The following is a 21,223-nucleotide window of genomic DNA, read 5'->3' as shown; positions in this document are numbered from 1 at the left end:
GGAAAAATCAATCAAACCAAAAGCTGGTTCTTTGAAAAATCACTGGATAAATCTTCAGCCAGACTGATCATGAAAAAAAGAGAAATTATCAATATTAGGAATGAAAGAAGGAGCTTCACCATAGATTCTACAGATCTTAAGAAGACAATGAGTGAATATTATAAACAAATTTATTTCAACAAATTTGACAACTGAGATGAAATGGACATGTTCTTGAAAGACAAAGTATCAAAGCTCATTCAAAAAGAAATGGATAATCTGGGACTTCCCTGGTGGCACAGTGGTTGAGAATCCGCCTGCCAATGCAGGGGACACGGGTTCGAGCCCTGGTCCAGGAATATCCCACGTGCCACGGAGCAACTAAGCCCATGTGCCACAACTACTGAGCCTGTATGCTGCAACTACTGAAGACCGCACACCTACAGCCCATGCTCCGCAACAAAGAGAAGCCACTGCAATGAGAACCCCGCACACCATAACGAAGAGTAGTCCCCGCTTGCCGCAACTAGAGAAAGCCCACGCGCAGCAAGGAAGACAGAACACAGCCAAAAATAAATAAATAAATTTATTTTTAAAAAAAAGAAATGGATAATCTGAATAGCTCTTTATCTGTTAAAGAAACCAGGTCTGTAATTTAAAATCATTACCCAAAAAATCCCCAGGCCCAGACTGCTTCACTGATGAATTCAGTGAAATGTTTAGGGAAACCTAATACAAACTCTTGCCAAAAAAAAGAAGGAAAACGTCCCAACTCAGTTCAAAAGGCCTGTATTACCATGATTCCAAAACCAGATAAAACAATACAAGAAAACTACAGAACACTATACCTTATGAACATTAACACTAAGGTCCTTAACAAGAAAACAGCAAATCACATCCAGCAATATATAAAAAGGCTAATACATGACGACCAACATGCTGGATTCATTCAGCAACAAAAGGTTGCTTTAACGCTAAAAAAAAAAAAAAAAAAAAAAAAAAATCAATGTAATTTATCATATAAAGAGATTAAAAAAGAAAAGGCTCTACAGAATTCTGACTCCAATTACAATGTGTGTGAGGGTGTTTCCCCATATCCAAGCAATTCTTCAACACAAGCTGGGTATCCTACAATTCAACTCAATTCTGACATTGGAGATAGCATTCAGATTCCAAGGTTAAGGGCCAAGTTCTACAAGACTGAACCCCCACCCCATCCTCTGACTTCAGATGACAATTGCAAGTCCAGGTTGTTACCTGAGCTTCTGATCCAGTGGCTACAAATCAGGTTTCCACAACCCTCTCCTTGGGTTCAGTTTAACTTGCTATAATGGCTCAAAGAACTCAGAGAAACATTTTAATTACTAGATTACGGGTTTATCATAGAAGGATATAACTCTACACCATACACAAAAAGTAACTCAAAATGGATTAAAAACCTGAACGTAAGACCACAAAACATAAAAATCCTAGAAGAAAACTTAGATGGTGAGCTCCTTGACCTCGGTCTTGGAAATGATATTTTGAATTTGACACTGAAAGTAAAGGCAGCAAAAGCAAAAATAAACAAGTGGGACTACATCAAACTAAAAATCTACGGCACAGAAGACCTCGATAAAATGAATGGGAGAAAATATTTGCAAATCTTATATTTGATAAGGGGTTAATATCCAAAATATATAAAGAACTCTCACAACTCAACATCAAAAAAAACTAAATAATTCAATTAAAAAATGAGCAAAGGATCTGAACAGACATTTTCCCAAAAACATACAGATGGCCAATAGGTAAATGAAAAGTGACTTGATATCAGTAATCATCAGGGAAATGCAAACCAAACCACAATGAAATATCACCTAACACCTGTTAGAATGACTACTATCAAAAAGACTAGAAATAACAAATGTTGGCGAAGGTGTGGAGAAAAGGGAACCCTTGTGCACTGCTGGGGGGAATATAAATTGGTGCAGCTACTATGAAGAACAGTACAGAGAAACACCATATCATCCAGCAACTCCACCACTGGGTATTTATCCGAAGGAAACAAAAACACTAACTCAAAAAGATATCCGCACTCCCATGTTGACTGCAGCATTATTTACAATAGCCAAGACATGGAAACAACCTAAGGGTCCATCGAAGGATGAATGGATAAAGAAGTTGTGGAATATGTATATCAGCCATAAAACCAGAAGGAAATCCCACAATTTGTAATAACAATGGATGAACCTTGAGGGCATTATGCTAAGTAAAATAAGTCAGACAGACAAATACTGTATGATCTCCCTTACATGCAAAATCTGTTAAACAAAAATAACAACAACAAAAACCCAAACTCTTAGAAACAGAGAACAGATGGGTGGTTGCCAGAGGCAGCATGCTGGGGGTGGGCAAAATGGGTAAAGGTGGTCAAAAAGTACAAACGTCCAGTTATAATCAGTCCTGGGGATGTAATGTACAGCATGGCAATTATTACTTATATATATATTAACTGTATATTAATAATAATATATATTCTATGTTAATAATAATATGTATTCTATAATTAAAAGTTGCTAAGAGAGTAAATCTTAAAAGTTCTCATGACAAGAAAAACAATTTGTAACTATGTGTGGTGATGGATGTTAACTACACTTACTGTGGTGATCATTTCACAATACATACATATATCTAATCCTGTTGTAATCCTGTTGTACTGAAACTAATATAATGTTATATGTCAATTATATCTTGATTTTTTTAATGAATGAAAAATAAATAAATAAAAATAAAAAGATATAACTCAGGAAAAGTCAAATGGAAGAGATACATAGGGCAAGGTATATGGGGAGGGGCGAAGAACTTCCATGCCTTCTCCTGGCATGCCATTCTCCCCAAATCTCTAGGTGTTCACCAACCTGGTAGCTCGCTAAACCCAGTCTTTTGGGGTTTTTATGGAGGCATCATTATATCAGCATGACTGATTAATCATTGGCTATGACTGAACTTAATCTCCAACCCTCTAATTACATGGCTGGCTCCAACAGCAACCCATCCTTAGGTGCTTTCCAAAAGTTACCTCATTAAAATAACAGAAGATACCTTTATTGCTCTCTTTACTTAGGAATTTCCATAGGTTTTAGGAGCTCCGTGCCAGAAAAGGATGAAGACCAAATATATATATTTCTTATTATAAATCATAGTATCACATCCTATAATCATCTCAATGGATGGAGAAAAATTCAATATACATTCACAGAAAAAATTCTCAGAATCTAGGAATAGAAGAGTATTTCCTCAATCTAATATAGGGCATTTATAAAAATGCTACAGTTAACATAATAGTTAATGATGAAAGAATGAATGCTTTTCCCCTATAGTTAGGAACCAGGCAAGAAGTTTTACTCTCACCACTTCTATTCATTATTAAACTAGAGAAACTAGCCTTTGTCATAAGGTAAGAAAAAAAAAGCCATATAGATTGAAATGGAAGTAAAACTGTTTTTACTCCCAGTATAAACTAGAGATGAGTTTATCAAGTACCTTGATTCAAGGTCACAGGATACAAGGTCAATATACAAAAAAAATTGATTTTCTACATACTAGCAATAATTAATTAGAAAATAAATTGACAATACCTTTTATAATAGTATCAAAAATATGAAAAATGTAGCTGTAAGTTTAACAAAATATATGCAAGCCTTGTGTACTGAAAACTATAAAACAGTGCTGAGAGAATTTACAGACCTAAATAAATGGAGAGCTATACTGTGCTCAGGAATCAGCAGATTCAATATTGTCAAGATGGGGCTTCCCAGGTGGCGCAGTGGTTGAGAATCTGCCTGCCAATGCAGGGGACATGGGTTCGAGCCCTGGTCTGGCAAGATCCCACATGCCGCGGAGCAACTGGGCCCATGAGCCACAATTACTGAGCCTGCGCGTCTGGAGCCTGAGCTCCACAACAAGAGAGGCCGCGATAGTGAGAGGCCCACGCACCGCGATGAAGAGTGGCCCCCGCTTGCCACAACTAGAGAAAGCCCTCGCACAGAAACGAAGACCCAACACAGCCATAAATAAATAAATAAATAATAAAAAATTTAAAAAAAAAAATATTGTCAAGATGTCAATTCTCCCCAAACTTATCTATAGATCCAACGCAATTCTCATCAAAATCGCAGAATAATTATTTTTGGTAGAAATTGACAAGCTGATTTATATCAAATTAAGTTTATATGGAAATTCAAAGAACCTAGAGTAGCCAAAGCAATTTTTAAAAGAACAAAGCTGTAGGACCTAACCATATAATTTCAACATATTATAAAACTACAGTCATCAAGACAGTGTGATACTTCCAAAAAGACAGATCAATGTAGATCAATGGACCAGAATAGAGAGAGAGACAGAGAGTCCTGAAAGAGACCTACACATACATGAGATCAACAGATTTTACAGAAGTGTCAAAGTAATAAAGTAGTCCAGTGAGGAAAGAGTGTTTTTCAAAAATAGTGCTGGGGACTTCCCTGGCAGTCCAGTGGTGAAGACTCCAAGCTTCCAATGCAGGGGGTGCATGCTGGATCCCTGGTTGAGGAACTAAGCTCTCACGTACCGTGCCCCATGGCCAAAAAATAAATAAATAAAATTAAATTTTAAAATAATAGAAATTTTTAAAATAGTGCTGGAATAATTGGCTATCCATATGCAGAAAACTTTGATCCATACCTGGTACCTTACACAAAAATTAACTTGAAATAGACCTAAGAACTAAAATCAAAAAACTTCTAGAAGAAAACATAGGAAAATATTTTTGTGACTCTGGATTAACCAAATATCTATTAGGTAGGCAAGAACCAAAAGAAAAAAATAAATAAATTAGATTTCGTCAAAATTAAAGACTTCTCCACAAAAGACAGGATTCAGGAAATGAAGAGGTAAGCACAGACCAGGAGAAAATATTTGCGAAACATGTCTCAATAAAGGACTTGTAACCAGCATACATAAATAACTCTTCCAACTCAATACAAAGAAAACTCGATTTTTAATAATGAGCAAAAGATATTATTAGACACTTCAAAGAAGATATACAAATGGCAAATATACTTACGAAAGGATACCCAATATTATTCATCATTAGAGAAACTTCAGTTAAAGCCATAATGAAATACTACTATACACGCACTCAAATGGCTACTGTTTTTTAAACTGATAACATCAAATGTTAACAAAGATGCAAGTGGAACTCTTATACATAGCTCATGAGAAAGTAAAATTGTACAGCCACTTTGGAAACAGTTTGGCAATTTCTTAAAAAGTTAAACTTACTGTCTGACCCAACAATCCTACTCGTAGGTATTGGCCCAAGAGAAATGAAGTCAATGTTCATACAAAGTGTAAGCAAATGTTCATAGCAGCTTTATTCATAATACCCTTAACAGGAAACAACCCAAATATTATCTAATGGTGAATGGATAACAAACTGAGGTATATCAGTACAGTGGAATGATACTCAACAAGAAAAAGGAACAAACCACCGATAAATCCTGGATGAATCTCAAAAGCATCCTGTTAAAGAAGCTAGACACAAAAAGCTAAGCATTATTTAACCCCACTTATATGAAACTCTTGGAAAGTCAAAATTATACTTATAGAAAGCAGTGGTTGTCTGTAGCTGTAGTTGGGGAAAGAGATCAACTACAAAGTGGCATGAAGGAACTTTGGGGAGATGATGGAAATGCTGTTTCTTGATTTTGATGGTGATTACACAACTAGATACATATGTTAAAACTCAAGGGCTTCACCAGAAAACTACTAAAGCTAATCAATGAATTTGGTAAAGTAGCAGGATACAAAATTAATGTACAGAAATCTCTTGCATTCCTATATACTAATGATGAAAAATCTGAAAGTGAAATTAAGAAAACACTCCCGTTTACCATTGCAACAAAAAAGAATAAAATATCTAGGAATAAACCTACCTAAGGAGACAAAAGACCTGTATGCAGAAAATTATAGGACACTGATGAAAGAAATTAAAGATGATACAAATAGATGGAGAGATATACCATGTTCTTGGATTGGAAGAATCAACATTGTGAAAATGACTCTACTACCCAAAGCAATCTACAGATTCAATGCAATCCCTATCAAACTACCACTGGCATTTTTCACAGAACTAGAACAAAAAATTTCACAATTTGTATGGAGACACAAAAGACCCCGAATAGCCAAAGCAATCTTGAGAACGAAAAATGGAGCTGGAGGAATCAGGCTCCCTGACTTCAGACTATATTACAAAGCTACAGTAATCAAGACAGTTTGGTACTGGCACAAAAACAGAAATATAGATCAATGGAACAGGATAGAAAGCCCAGAGATAAACCCACGCACATATGGTCACCTTATCTTTGATAAAGGGGGCAAGCATATACAGTGGAGAAAAGACAGCCTCTTCAATAAGTGGTGCTGGGAAAATTGGACAGGTACATGTAAAAGTATGAAATTAGAACACTCCCTGACACCATACACAAAAATAAACTCAAAATGGATTAAAGACCTAAGTGTAAAGCCAGACACTATCAAACTCTTAGAGGAAAACATAGGCAGAACACTCTATGACATACATCACAGCAAGATCTTTTTTGACCCACCTCCTAGAGAAATGGAAATAAAAACACAAATAAACAAATGGGACCTAATGAAACTTAAAAGCTTTTGCACAGCAAAGGAAACCATAAACAAGACAAAAAGACAACCCTCAGAATGGGAGACAATATTTGCAAATGAAGCAACTGACAAAGGATTAATCTCCAAGATTTACAAGCAGCTCATGCAGCTCAATAACAAAAAAACAAACAACCCAATCCAAAAATGGGCAGAAGACCTAAATAGACATTTCTCCAAAGAAGATATACAGATGGCCAACAGACACATGAAAGAATGCTCAACATCATTAATCATTAGAGAAATGCAAATCAAAACTACAATGAGGTATCATCTCACACCGGTCAGAATGGCCATCATCAAAAAATCTACAAACAATAAATGCTGGAGAGGGTGTGGAGAAAAGGGAACACTCTTGCACTGTTGGTGGGAATGTAAATTGATACAGCCACTATGGAGAACAGTATGGAGGTTCCTTAAAAAACTAAAAATAGAACTACCATACGACCCAGCAATCCCACTACTGGGCATATACCCTGAGAAAACCATAATTCAAAAAGAGTCATGTACCAAAATGTTCATTGCAGCTCTATTTACAATAGCCAGGACATGGAAGCAACCTAAGTGTCCATCATTGGATGAGTGGATAAAGAAGATGTGGCACATATATACAATGGAATATTACTCAGCCATAAAAAGAAATGAAATGGAGGTATTTGTAATGAGGTGGATGGAGTTAGAGTCTGTCATACAGAGTGAAGTAAGTCAGAAGGAGAAAAACAAATACCGTATGCTAACACATATATATGGAATCTAAGGAAAAAAAAAAAAAAAGGTCATGAAGAACCTAGTGGCAAGATGGGAATAAAGACACAGACCTACTAAAGAATGGACTTGAGGATATGGGGAGGGGGAGGGGTGAGATGTGACAGGGTGAGGGAGTGTCATGGACATATATACACTACCAAATGTAAAATAGATAGCTAGTGGGAAGCAGCCGCATAGCACAGGGAGATCAGCTCGGTGCTTTGTGACCGCCCGGGGCGGGGGGGGGGGGGGGTGGTGGGATGGGGAGGGTGGGAGGGAGGGAGATGCAGGAGGGAGGAGATATGGGAACGTGTGTATATGTGTAGCTGATTCACTTTGTTATAAAGCAGAAACTAACACACCATTGTGAAGCAATTATACTTCAATAAAGATGTTTAAAAAAAAAAAAAACTCAAGGGCTTCCCTGGTGGCGCAGTGGTTGAGAATCTGCCTGCCAATGCAGGGGACACGGGTTCAAGCCCTGGTCTGGGAAGATCCCGCATGCCGCGGAGCCATTGGGCCCGTGAGCCACAACTACTGAGCCTGCACATCTGGAGCCTGTGCTCCACAACAAGAGAGGCCACAACAGTGAGAGGCCCGCGCACCGCGATGAAGAGTGGCCCCCACTCGTTGCACCTAGAGAAAGCCCTCGCACAGAAACGAATATCCAACACAGCCAAAAATAAATTAATTATTTTTAAAAAACACAAAAATACTCAAACTGTACATTTTCAACGGGCAAATTTTACTATATGTAAATTATGTTACTAAAGCTAATTTTTTTAAGTTACAGAAATGAAGCACTTTTATGTCTTTAATTTCCACGTGCTTATTTTGAGCTCTACTTAGGTTGTTATCTTGCTGACTTAATCAGGCTTTTGTTGGCTTTATTCTAGTAGGTTTTACTCAAAGTCCTTCAGCATTATAGTCACAGAAAAATACCAGGATTGCAGTGCTCAGGGCCAGCCATTCAGGTGAAGATATTCATGAGTTAAGTCGCAAATACGCTTCTATAACTTTGGTGAGAAGCTGGAACTAGAGATACAGATTTGGGAGTCATCTGCAGAAAACAGCTGAAACCATGGAGTTGATAAAATTGTACTCTTTTCTCACTGCCACCTCTCATTTCTTACTAATCCACAGAACCATAGAAAATGCTTACGTTAAATGTGAAATAAGTGAATGACTTGAATTTTAAAAGGTCAGCTTTTCCATGAGAGCTAAGTAATAGCCACTGAATTTAAACACGTGTTTGGTGTATTTATAACTCCAAAGTCGGATATCTCACCTGGTTTAATTTTTCAGTGTGATTCAGCCTTGACGTCTCCACCACATTTGACCTAGAAATATTCTCCACGTCCAGTATTTGCTTCGGTGGTTCCCTGTTTGAAGTGGGTTGTGAAAAGCGTGCCATTGCTACTGGGGAGACTGTGGGATATGACCCTTGTTGCTTCCTTCTAAAAGGCTGGGTAAAAATTTTACCTTTTGCGAATAAAAGAAGAGGAGAGAAAAATTATCACTAACAATTTCTAGTTTTCTGGTGTTTATATATAGAGGCTAGGCCCTCAACTTAGAAATAAAAATTAAGTAAGCTTACATTTTTATATTAAGCCAATAAAATTTACATACAAGGGAATGATTAGTCACCTACAGAAGAAAACCAAGAGATCATAAGTGTGTTACTGAAAGGTTGGGGCTATCTAAAACTCCACTTAAGGACACCTGAATGTAATTACAAAGAGGCAGGATTCAATAGGTATAAACCTAAAAAGCTGTATCCTGTTTAGGAGACCAAAAAGTCTTCAAATAAGGAATCTGCTTGAATTATGCTTTTCAAACTGGATAACCATCTAGTGGTATGGGGGGAGGGGGTGGGGAATGAAAAGCTACAGAATAAAGGATATTCTTCTACAGTATAGATTTTTTTTCTTCAAGATTTGTAGGGAGGGGAATACTACAGGAGAGGTATATTCTGTTATACAACATGAAAGACAGATCACTGGACCCCACCATGGCCTAGCTCTTTCTTTACCCTAAGATCAAGCTCACACACACACAAAAAATTACTTCCAAGATATCCTGATGAGGAGTAAGGTACCATGTATGAGGAAAATGAACAATTCAATCACTGGGAAGGAATATCCACCCCCCAAAAGTCAGTAAGTTGGCAAACTGCTTTATACAACTCAATCACACATAAGTTTAATAGCATGAGTTACTCTCCCAAAGTTTGAGCACCGCAAGAATACTGATACAGGGAGTTCCCAGGTGGCCTAGTGATTAGGATTCCGGGCTTTCACGGCCGTGGTCTCGGTTCAACCCCTGGGGGTCAGGGAACTGAGATCCCACAAGTCGCGCAGCAGGGCCAAAAAAAAGTTTTTTTTAAAATTTTTAAAACAAATACTGATACGGTTGAGGTTTAGACTCAAAACACTCAGTGGCCCCCATAGCCTTCCCTGACCAGAGCCTGTAAACCCCCTAGCATATTCTTGTCAAATTACACTTCCCACCACAATTTAAATATTGGTTTGTAAATTCATGATATTCTCACGGTTCACCTATATTAATCTAAATACAAATTTTGAGAAAAAGAAAAATCATTGAAATGGGCATAGAATTCCCCAAATAGGCAGTGTATAGATTCTATACTGTCAAGGGTCTAGAGGGACACTATACAAATGATCACATCAGTTTTCTGGGCCTTTAAGAGAGACAGTGATTGGGTAGGAAAAGCACTGAATGAGCAGTAGTAAGAGTTCAGTATCTAACTCTAGCTGTACCACTTTTCAAGTCATGAAATTTTCAGAACGTCATTTAACTTTCTTGAGCTTTGGCTTCCTTATCTATAAGGATAAGATTGGGTTACTCACCCAATGTGTCTATGGTATGAGAATCCAAGGTAAATTGCTATACAAATAAGGTGGTTATCGTTACACTACATCAATTACTACAATGCCTGCTAGGATATCAAAGATCAGTGTTAGCAAAGATCAGATGGCAAATGCTACAAACTAGTATTATTTTTAAAACTTTTCATTTTCCATGTTATATCTTCTTTACCTGAACACATATAACTAATGTTCATTTACAGCACTCTAGAGAGAGCTGATCTTGCGTTTTCATAATAATAGCTACCACTTATTAGGAGCTTACTAAATGCCAGGCACTTTACAGACCCCCATCTCATTTAACCCTCAGCCTGACTCCAAGAGGTAAGTAGTAGTATTCCTATTCTAGAGATGAGGGAACTAAGGCTTAGACATTTTAAGTAACTCGCCTGAGATCATACAGCTAGCAAGTGGTAGAGCCAGGATGCAACTTCAACAAACTGTTGGAGCTTAGCCATTACATACATACGTACATATGTACTACAACTGCTCCAAAGTCTGCTGATCTGCAACACAGTTACCAGTGCTAATATGCTTACCTGCTGGCCATCCTCTCTGCTTTTCCTCGGATAGGCTCTTCTTCAGCCTCAACAAAGAACCTGCTCTGGTCTGTTCTACAGAAATGACATCTGCAGCGGCATTCAGCACTTCAAACATAGAGAAGAAGCCATACTGCACATACTGGAATGATCGTCCAAATCGCTTGGCAAATGCGTTTTCAAAATCAGAAAGGAGAACAGGAGATAACGCCAAGAGGTCTTTCAACTCACTCTTCACGACAGCTGGAAGAATAGGGGGCACCCTTCCTCGGTAAGGTACTTGCCGTTGAGAGCTGGGCCCAGAGCAAACACTGGCCCTTCCCCTCCGCACGGAGTTTCGAACCTTATGGTTGCCCCTCTGTTTTGCAACTAAACTTGCTATTCCTTTGGTGGATTCATCTGGAATGGCTAAGGAGGTGTGAAAAAAGAAATCATATTTAGGTGAAAACTTCCTTCCTTCTTTATTCTTTGCATCTGTGGTTATATAATTTTTAACTCTCCAAGGAGCTGTGTATATAGGTGACATGATAAACACGAACCCTTGGTTGCTCCATTTCTTGCATTTTAGACAACAGCTTGTTAGCTTCTCTATTACAGGATGAAGAGAGAACAGTAAAACCCAATTTATTATCACTGCTGCTAATTAACTCCTGAAAGATCTGAAACCCTGGAGATGAACACTAAACTTCCCTACAATTATGTTTCTGTGCTTCGTGAAATTTTAAACGTGATTTCATAATTTGAAGTCCCATTGTTAAGTTTCTCCTGACTTAAGGTGCAATAATATTAAATCACAGGCACAACGTAGTTTTTGTGAATGCACAGTGTTCTGGGGAAGGTTTCTTGGTTGTGCTAAAGCTCTAACTCTGTCCACAACCTCTAAGGTGCCTATGATCTCTCTTCTCCCTCACAAAAGTAAAATCCCCTGCCAGGGATGCAGGATACTTGCAGAGCTAGAACAATTCTTTACTAAGTGATTATTATTAACAAAGTTCATAGACCTTCAAGTCTTAAACCTACCTTTCAGTATTACAGTACCGTCCCCACAGGGGCAGACACTGACAACATCAGGCATATCCAACACCAGCTCCATGGTGGACCGATACCCAAGGATTCGGAGTGGTAAATGGTTGCCAACCATCAAAAGGTACTCCTTTTCCAACTGCTGTGGGGTCAAACCATCTTTGGTGGAAATGAGAAGTGACCTTATTTCCTTCCTCAGGCATTCCTGTATACGCTCTTGTTCAGACATCGTGCCCTACAAGACTTAAGACAGAAACACTGCTCATGAGGAAAAGCAGGCAAACCCAAGATGGAAAAATAAATAAGAAGTCTAAAATGGCCAATAGTGGAATACAGACAACTGAGATGCGACTTCTACAGGTGATGAGGCAGAAGCAGTACCAAGAGGGTGCTCTGAAACTTCGTTTAGCAAAGCCCCCATACAATTCAGTCTTTATCCCAACCTGTGTTGATTAACCTGTGTGCATCGCAAGAAATCCCTGCCACGGCCTAGTGTGTGAGAAGTCCGAGTTCCTGGCTCGTTTTTCGGTGAAGCGTTAACTCGGATTGCTCGGGGTCTCACTCTACACTGCAAACTTCGTATCAGATAAACTTTTCGTCCACTCTTTGGGAACCAGGGCTGGGAAGGAGGCAAACGCAACACCCCTTTCCCAGCGCGAGGACAGGGCTCCGCGTAAAGACGCTCGCACCAGCATACTTTCTCCACCCCAAACCCACGCGGAGGATCCCCTCGTCCCCTTCCAAGTCAACGACCTCATCGTTGCCCACCCCCTCCCTACTTCGCTCGGGCGAGGGGTGGAGGTGGGGGAGGGGGGGGCCCTGCCCCGCCCCGCCCCGCCCCGCCCCCAACGTCTCTCAAGGGCGTCGGCAAAATGAGGGCTTGTCCTTCCGCCTGCCCCGGGGACTGCCCACGACCCAGGGTAAAAGAGGCAGGCCGGAGGAAAGCAGGCGAAGCGTCCCTCACCCTGGAGCTGGCGCCGGCGCTGCCGTCGTGGGCCTCACAAAGTCAAAGGCGCTCCCCTAACTAGCGGCCACGGAAGAGGAGCTGCGAAGCGGGCTGCGCGCCTGCGCACCTGTGCCGGAGGGCCTGCGCGGTGCTCCCACGGCGCCGCGTGCCGGCCCTGAGGGCGCGCTGCAGGTGGGACGGTCGGGAAGGTCCTGGCTGCTCCGGAGTCTAGCCTGGGTTCCGCCCCAGTCCTGGGGCCGCTTGGCCGGGCTCCCAGGCAGCGTAGGTGGCCTTCTGGGATGGCAGGCGCCTGCCTCTTGCGACGTGCTTGGAAGACACGCGGTGCGGCAGCGCGCAAGAACCCCTCCAACCACCTCCCGGCCAGGGTCAGGGAGGGTCAGTCCCGCCCTACGGACGGGCAGCGCGAGAAGGAGGCTGCGAGGTTCTTAGCCTTGGTGTGCCTCTCATTCACCCGTGGAGCTTATTTAAGGAAGAAAAATGATGCCCAGGTCTGATCAGCAGAAATTCTGATTCAGCAGGTCTAGGTCTATTGGGGAAATTTTAGGCAATTCTGGTGCTTGGTGGAGAATCACTGCTGAGCTAGATAGATGCAACTTAGGCTCCTGGAAGAGAGGAATGGGTGAGGCGAGGAGGGCTTCTTGAATGACTGGAGAACATTCCAGGTGCCCCTGGAGATGAAAGAGCTGGGAAACTAAAGAAGAGGATGTATTTGAGCAAATAACCTGGGGGTGTATTTATTGAATAGGTGGAAAAAGCCAGATTTATAAGGTGCTAGAAAACCAGAAAACAGTATATAAGAGGTGTAGACTAGAGAGGCATAGTATGAAGACTTTTACCTTAAAATATACAATCTAATTAAAGGAACAAGACAAACCAAAAGATAACCAAGGAATTCGAATCAAGAAGGAAATCAGAGCACACGCATCTACTTTATCTTCCATCTAAAATCCCATGACATTAAAAAAACAAAACAAAACAAAAACAAAACCTCTAAGGAAGAAAATGGTCCATCAATGAACCAGGAATATTTTGTAATCTCTGAAAGACAGAAAAGATCTATGGGCTGGTTTATAGCAGAACGGACAGGGCTAAATAGCGCAAATCAACAAAAAGGAAAATGATGAGACATGAAGAATGGATCCAGCCAGATGTTCCAACATCTGAATGACAGATGTTACAGAAACAACAGAATGGTGGTGAGGGTTGGACGTTTTAAAAGAAGAAAATGTCTCAGATTTGAAGAAAAACACAAATTATCAGATTAAATGGGCCCTCTGAGTCCTTAGGATAACTAATGAAACTAAGATCCCATCCTAGACAAAACCTAGGAGAAAAAGAAGAGCTTTTATATAGAAATAGGTTACCTATAAAGCAATGGAAATTAGACTGCCATTGGATTTCTCAATGGAACAATATCTTCAAAGCTGAACTGGAATTCTTTACCAGCCAAATCAGCATTTAAGTGGAGGAAAAGACATTTCAGACACGCAAAAATTCTGAAAGTTTATCATCTCGCTAAACAACTTGAGAATGACTCCAGCAAAATGAACAATGAAATGAAAAACGACATCCCAGATTCTCATCCCCAATTATCTAAGATAATAGGTAACACATATGGAACACTTACTACATGCTCTTTGCATAGATTATCAAATTTTCTTCCTGATTACTCAAGAAAGGTACAGTTATGATCCCCACTTTAAAGTGAAGAAACTGATAGAAATGAACAAGGATATAAGAGTGATAGGCAATAAAAACAAAACTTTTGATTGAATATAGAAAGTTATTGGTGAGTAATGTAAAAAAAAGGATTTTTTACAAAGATATGCTGGAGCTAAATCCCAGATCAATAACTGCTGAGTGTCAGGGGCTGAGTTTCTTCAATAAGGAGACCCCATTTGGAAGAGTAGCTACAATTGGAATCATCACTTGCTTGGGTTTACAATAATGCACTGTCATTCTCTGAGACCTGTCAGACTTCTGTGATGGCTAAACTGGGAAGTGAATGGGAATGAGGTGGGAATCATCACCCTAGCATCTTTCACGCCTTTGATGGTGACACTCACCTCTGGAATTCTCCAGGTATGTGGTAATGCTTTTGATCTACTATTTTGGCACTCCACTTGGCATTTTCTTCCAGAGTAGCCCTTACTCAATGAGTGAATGTGCCCATGTAGGAATTCTGTCAGTTGCTAAGATTACCTATTCCAGCTATTCACTTGGCAAGTAGGGTACTAACCACGGGATGAATTCACAGTCCCACTAGCCCTGCCCAAAGGTGAACTTGGACCAGAATTTAATTCATTTATCACCTAATCCCTATAAGCTCAGAATGCTGACAGCAAACAGTGATGTTTGTGTTTGTTTGAAATTAGTGATAGTTACTGAAAAGTTTAGTTCCTCCTTTTCTCCAGAACAGTTATCCATAAGGGACTGCAAAACCTTTGGGGAAAGGCTGGAGAAAAGGTTTGCAGTCCTTAGGTACAGTGTTTCAGCAGCATCCTTCTTTAAGAATATTTAGGCTACACTCAAGATGCTCTGGGTCTGGGATCTGATTTAGTTCTTGGAATAGGATTGACAAGTCATGTTGCTCACTCATGAGGGGCCTCTGTTCACAAAGACGGAGAATTGTGTTTTGTTGGTTTGTTTGCTTTTGTAGTTACACAAATCAAAAAGACTTAGTGTGGGGCTTCCCTGGTGGCGCAGTGGTTGAGAATCTGCCTGCCAATGCAGGGGACAAGGGTTCAAGCCCTGGTCTGGGAAGATCCCACATGCCGCAGAGCAACTGGGCCCATGAGCCACAACTACTGAGCCTGCGTGGCTGGAGCCGGTGCTCCGCAACGAGAGGCCACAACAGGGAAAGGCCTGTGCACCGCGATGAAGAGTGGCCCCCGCTCGCCGCAACTAGAGAAAGCCCTCACACAGAAACGAAGACCCAACACAGCCAAAAATAAATAAATAAATAAATAAATTAATTAATTAAAATTTAAAAAAAGACTTAGTGAGTCCTTTGTTGAGTTCATTCCCTGGGATCCTACAATTAATTACCACAACCAGAGAGCTCTGTGAGTCAGGCCAACGTGTTTGCCATCCTGCAGCCTATTATGATGACCAGAGCCCACTTTTCTTCTGGTAATTAACTGTCTCCATCTGGTCTCCTCCCATCCCTGCTTGTATCTGGGAGTATATTTCCATTGCAGCTGCTCCTACCAGCATTCCTGCCTTAGAAAACAGCCAGTAATGAGTTTCTGTGTTGTGTGTGTGTTTTAAGCTTCTGAAGCTTTAATATATGCCTCATGACAAGTATGAGAGAATCTTTTGAAAACACAGTGAAGGAGTAGGTGAGTTAGAAGCTCATAATAGAACTTATACAGCATTCCTACCTCCCACAGTTTTTTAACATTATGCCCAATTTGGGGCCATTTGATGTCACTGTTCAATTCTATTTCCCACAGCAATTACTCTAAGTTTTTGCCATCCCTATTAAACTTTTTTTTTTTTTTAATTTATTTATTTTTGGCTGCGTTGGGTCTTCGTTGCTGCGCACGGGGTTTTCTCTAGTTGTGGCCAGTGGGGGCTACTCTTCATTGCGGTGCACGGGTTTCTCATTGCGGTGGCTTCTCGTTGCGGAGCACGGGCTCTATGCACACAGGCTCAGTAGTTGTGGCGCACGAGCTTAGTTGCTCCGCGGCCTGTGGGATCTTCCTGGGCCAGGGCTCGAACCCGTGTCTCCTGCATTGGCAGGCGGATTCTTAACCACTGTGCCACCAGGTAAGTCCCCTATTAAACTTTTTACACACTCCTACCTCACCACTAGAAAGTGACTTTGCTCCGACTTCCAGAGACACACAGAAAGAGAAAGGGAGAGAGACGGAAAAATACTTTCTTTCAGCCATTCCTTCATGGCCAAATCCTTGAATAAACTGTCCACACTCATTTTTTCCCACTTTTTCATCCACCATTCCCTACTCAATCCAAAGCAATCAGCCTACTATCCTGAACATCTTAAGTTAGTTTTACCAAAATCATCAATGACAAATCTTAAAGACTTTTCAATCTTTTCATCTTAGATGATTTCTGCTGTTTACTCCTGGTGTCCCCTCCCTTTCTGAAAATCTCTCCTCTGTGGGTGTCTCGGATGCTGCTGCACTGAGCTTGGCACCTAGCCTTCTGCTCTTATTTCCTATTTCTGTTATTCCATTGAATGTCCATGCACACCAAGGTCTGTCCTTGGCCCTTCTCCTTTTTACTCTTTCCCCTCTTCCTGAGCAAGCTTTTTCACTCTCATGGCTTCAGCTTTGTCTGATGCCTTCCAAAACACATGTTCTTTCAAGCAACAAATATCTTTTAGTTCCCCCTATGTGCCAGGCACTGTTCTAGAATATGGAACTACAAGAGCAAGACAAAGTTTCTGTTCTCCTGGACCTTACTAAGGACAAACAAAAAGCAGATAAATATATATAATGTCAAGTAATGATAACTGCTCTAAAGGAAAATAAACCAGGCTAAGAGGGAGTGAGAAGGGGCTGCTTTAAATGGAGTATTTAGAAAACACTTTGTTTAACCTCTATGAGAGTGATTCTCGACTTGTGGTTCCAGAGCAGCAGAATAACCTAGGAACTAGTTAGAAATAACAATTATCAGACCCCATGCCAGACTTGCTCAACCAGAACCTGGGAGGAAGCGGGTAGAAGGAGCCCAGCAATATGTTTTCATAAGCCCTCCAGGTGATTTTGATGCCCTCTAACGTGAGAATCCGAGCTCCTCCTGCTTCATGCACCATGAATAGATTACAGGTGCGGTCTAATAGGCTGATTTTTCTCAGCCCATAAGGGTAGCTTGAGGGTTCGGGGAAAAGGAGGTGCTGGGGACCCTCTAGTCAAAAGTAACCTCCACCCACACTTTTCAGAAGGCAACCAAGTGAGGTCAGCTGGCATGCCCACGGGCCTCCAGCGAGTCATTTGATACTCACTGAATTTGCTGCGGGAAGCTGGGCGCTGCCAGGCGTCTACTTCTGCCTCCAGGACCGCCCCTGAGAATCCTTGGGGGAAGTTCCCGTCCGGGTGCGCACGGAGGCTGCGCAGCCGCAGGCGAGGCCCAGGGAGGGCGGGGGAGGGAGCGGGATTCCTGCGCGGCGCGCTTCCGGCGCCTACAGTCGCTTCTGTACCTGAAGTTTCATCGTTATTTTGAAATACTCGTTAGGAGAAAGTTTGACTGGATTTGAAATCCACTTGTACCATCAAAGGAAATACCAAAATTACATTTGTTGATGAAAGAAAAGGTATTCAATTCTTTGTTCAACTGGTGTAAATTAAGTGTTGTAAAAATGGTTTTTAAAAGTTTTTAATCATTTCACAGTATATATATACACCTTAAATATGTGCAATTTTTACTGCGATAAAGCTGGAAAATCAATGACTAAATAAATAAATTTAAAACAAAACTGTGTGAACACGTTTCTCATCCACGGTAACAAAAATATTGAAAGCTTATCAAAAAGCCGTGATTAGAATTTCATGTAGGCGTTTGATCTGATGGAAGGCCTAGTTCTTGAAGCCCATCTGAGGATCACCTGGCTACCTCTTAATATGGCTCAAACTGGGTCTCCTCTGACTCCACCCAGGTAGAATTACTTACCCCCTCCTCTGTGTCCTCCTGGTAACATGCAGATCTGTGGTTCTCAGCCCCGAGCAGTTTTGCCCCCATGGGACACCTGGCAATGTCTGGAGACACTTTCGGTCACTGCAGCTGTTGGGGAGGTGCTACTGGCATCTAGTAGTTGGTAGAGGCCAGGGATGCTGCTAAAGATCTTACAATGCACAGGAAAGCCCCCTACAACAAAGAATTATCTGGTCCCAAATGTCAACAGTGCTGAAGTGGAGAGACCCTGCTATAGATCCTTCTGTCATAACATACACTTTATCACATCTATGTGTTTACATATCTGTTTCTTCCTGTTAGACTCTAAGTTCCTCAAGGGCATGTCTTACCTTTACATCCTCAGAGGTGAGCAGTGCTAAACGTATAGTAGGTGCTCACTATGTATCTGTGGAATGAATTAATGAGAGAGGAGTCAAGTCAGTCTTATCTGCACCTAACAAGTGGACAACTGCATCTCCAGGCAAAGAAGGCCAGAACATAAAACGCTTGAGAGCAGTATAATTAGGGGAAGTGGGTCTGACAGAGATGCCTGCAGTTATGACCAACTGCTCAACCTCTAAAGGTCAAAATCTCTTAAGTCTTCTATCCCCTCACCATCCTCCCCCCCCCTTCATAACCCCATGTGGTCACCAAATTCTGCTGATATTCTACCTCAGAAATATTTCCTGAATCTAACCCATCCCCATTGCCAAAGTCAGCTCTCATCAGCATCACTTTCCTAGACCACTGCTGTGCCCTCCTGGTTGGTTTCTCTGCCATCTACAAATTGAGAAAGTCAAATTTAACTCCCTGTAGTTTCTTCCAGCTTTAAAATGATAAGATTTGCAATTTCATCTAGTGATAATGAATTCCAGTTTTTCCATTACATAAGTCATATAAATCAATATTCACTCTTCATTATGGATATAAAATTTCAAACCACTAAATGAGAATAAGTATATTAATTTAGAAAGCCTTGAAATCTTTCATGACCTTTGTTTTAGAAACAAACTCATAGCCAGCAACTTTAATTGGTCCTCCCCCTCTCCTAGTAACTCCGTTCCCACAGATGTCAGCCTCGCAACAAACCCAAACAAGGACTAAAGTGTTAAGAGTTTAAAGGTGTGTACATTAATATTTTCAGCAAAGGGATGACCAACACTTTCAATTAAAAAGGAATCTAAAAGAAAACAGCAACATCATTTTAAGAGTAGATGAGGCCAGCCAGCTAGAGACTCATGCTGCTGCCTCAGCACTCCCCAACTCCTCCACCTTCGAGATGCTGTGTTGACTTTTTTTTTGAATTTTTGAATTTTATTTTATTTATTTTTTTATACAGCAGGTTCTTATTAGTCATCAATTTTATACACATCAGTGTATACATGTCAATCCCAATCGCCCAATTCAGCGCACCACCATTGTGTTGACTTTTTTAACATGGAATGTTACACATTTTCTCAGATATTGTCATTGTCATTCATAATCCCAACAGACTTGTGTTATAAGCAAGTGCTTGTGTTACTGTTATAAATGGATATAGAAAATGAAGTAGTGATGATATAACAGCAAAGGAGACTGAGAACAAGTACCCAACATGGGCTCCAACACCAAGTATGGCTTTTTCTCATCAATTTTTTTCCTACAAGAAATCCCTCTATCTTATTGGGAGACAGGGTACAGCTTTGAGAATGTCATTTGGCCAACTATTCTGCCAATTCTTGGATCAAAAATTGAGGTACAATTTTAGTTTAAGAGTCTATAGCTAGGATTCTAGATCAAATTAATTCATAACAGAATCAAAGGCTGAGAAAAAAGAAATCAATAAATGCTACAGTTTTTTTTTTTTTAATATTTATTTATTTATTTATTTATTTATTTATTTATGGCTGTGTTGGGTCTTCGTTTCTGTGCGAGGGCTTTCCCCAGTTGCGGCAAGCGGGGACCACTCTTCATCGCGGTGCGCGGGCCTCTCGCTATCGCGGCCTCTCTTGTTGCGGAGCACAGGCTCCAGACGCGCAGGCTCAGTAGTTGTGGCTCACGGGCCCAGTCGCTCCGCGGCATGTGGGATCTTCCCAGACCAGGGCTCGAACCCGTGTCCCCTGCATTGGCAGGCAGACCCTCAACCACTGCGCCACCAGGGAAGCCCAAATGCTACAGTTTCATGCTTTTCCAAATAGAGAAACCTTTTCAGGATGATTAAAAAAACTAATTATGTTAAATATCAACTATTAATTTTGAGTGAATACTAAATAATCATTGATACTTTTCCCCCTGTGGGCCAAATGCAGCTTCAGAATTTTTTTCAGTGTAGTGTTCTGGGCAGGAACTATTAATTGAGTCAGGCACTTGAGAGGAAACATTTGTTCTCCCTATGTAGCCCACACAATAATCAGGTTTAGAGAGTAAAAAACAGATCTATTTAAGTAACTTTATTACTAATCTTTTAATTACTTTATTCCCAGTGGCCTAGCATGGCATATATGGAAGAAAGTAGTGGAATGGTTTTTCCAGAGTCAATTTGAGTTACTTCAGGTCCTCATTCTTTAATTAAACTTTTTGAGAGGAGAAAAAGCTATCACTATGTGAACTCAATAAATACTGAAAAATTTAAAGTAAGTGAACAATACAATAATGTGATCTGAGCTATCTGAGTAGAGTCATAAATCTCTAGTTTGAATGGTTGTCTAGACCAACCTAGCATTCAGTGAGAAATTATTAATAGAGAATAAAAAAGAAATAGATCT

At 40.6% G+C, this 21,223-nt stretch overlaps 1 protein-coding gene across 7 annotated transcripts in view; it reads right to left on the bottom strand.

Annotated features, from left to right (window-relative positions):
- The window catches only part of TDRD5 (tudor domain containing 5), a 98,647-nt gene extending 80,752 nt beyond the window's left edge, over positions 1-17,895 (bottom strand). For 4 of the 7 annotated variants that reach the window (XM_059903778.1, XM_059903808.1, XM_059903824.1 and 1 more), the window contains exons 1-5: positions 17,812-17,895; positions 12,837-13,298; positions 11,870-12,115; positions 10,850-11,257; positions 8,711-8,904 (exon numbers count right to left, since the gene is read on the bottom strand). In XM_059903778.1, coding sequence (XP_059759761.1) covers positions 8,711-8,904; positions 10,850-11,257; positions 11,870-12,101 — 834 coding nt within the window. In that variant the 5' untranslated portion in view covers positions 12,102-12,115; positions 12,837-13,298; positions 17,812-17,895. The remainder of the gene's footprint in view (positions 1-8,710; positions 8,905-10,849; positions 11,258-11,869; positions 12,116-12,836; positions 13,299-17,811) is intronic. The other 3 variants (XM_059903815.1, XM_059903788.1, XM_059903798.1) reach the window with 3 other exon arrangements.
- Between the last annotated feature and the right edge of the window lie 3,328 nt (positions 17,896-21,223).

Source organism: Balaenoptera ricei, chromosome 1 (assembly GCF_028023285.1).
Source record: "Balaenoptera ricei isolate mBalRic1 chromosome 1, mBalRic1.hap2, whole genome shotgun sequence".
Taxonomy (NCBI): Eukaryota; Metazoa; Chordata; class Mammalia; order Artiodactyla; family Balaenopteridae; genus Balaenoptera; species Balaenoptera ricei.
Note: the sequence above shows the minus strand (reverse complement) of the source record. Positions and strands in the feature narration are given on the sequence as shown.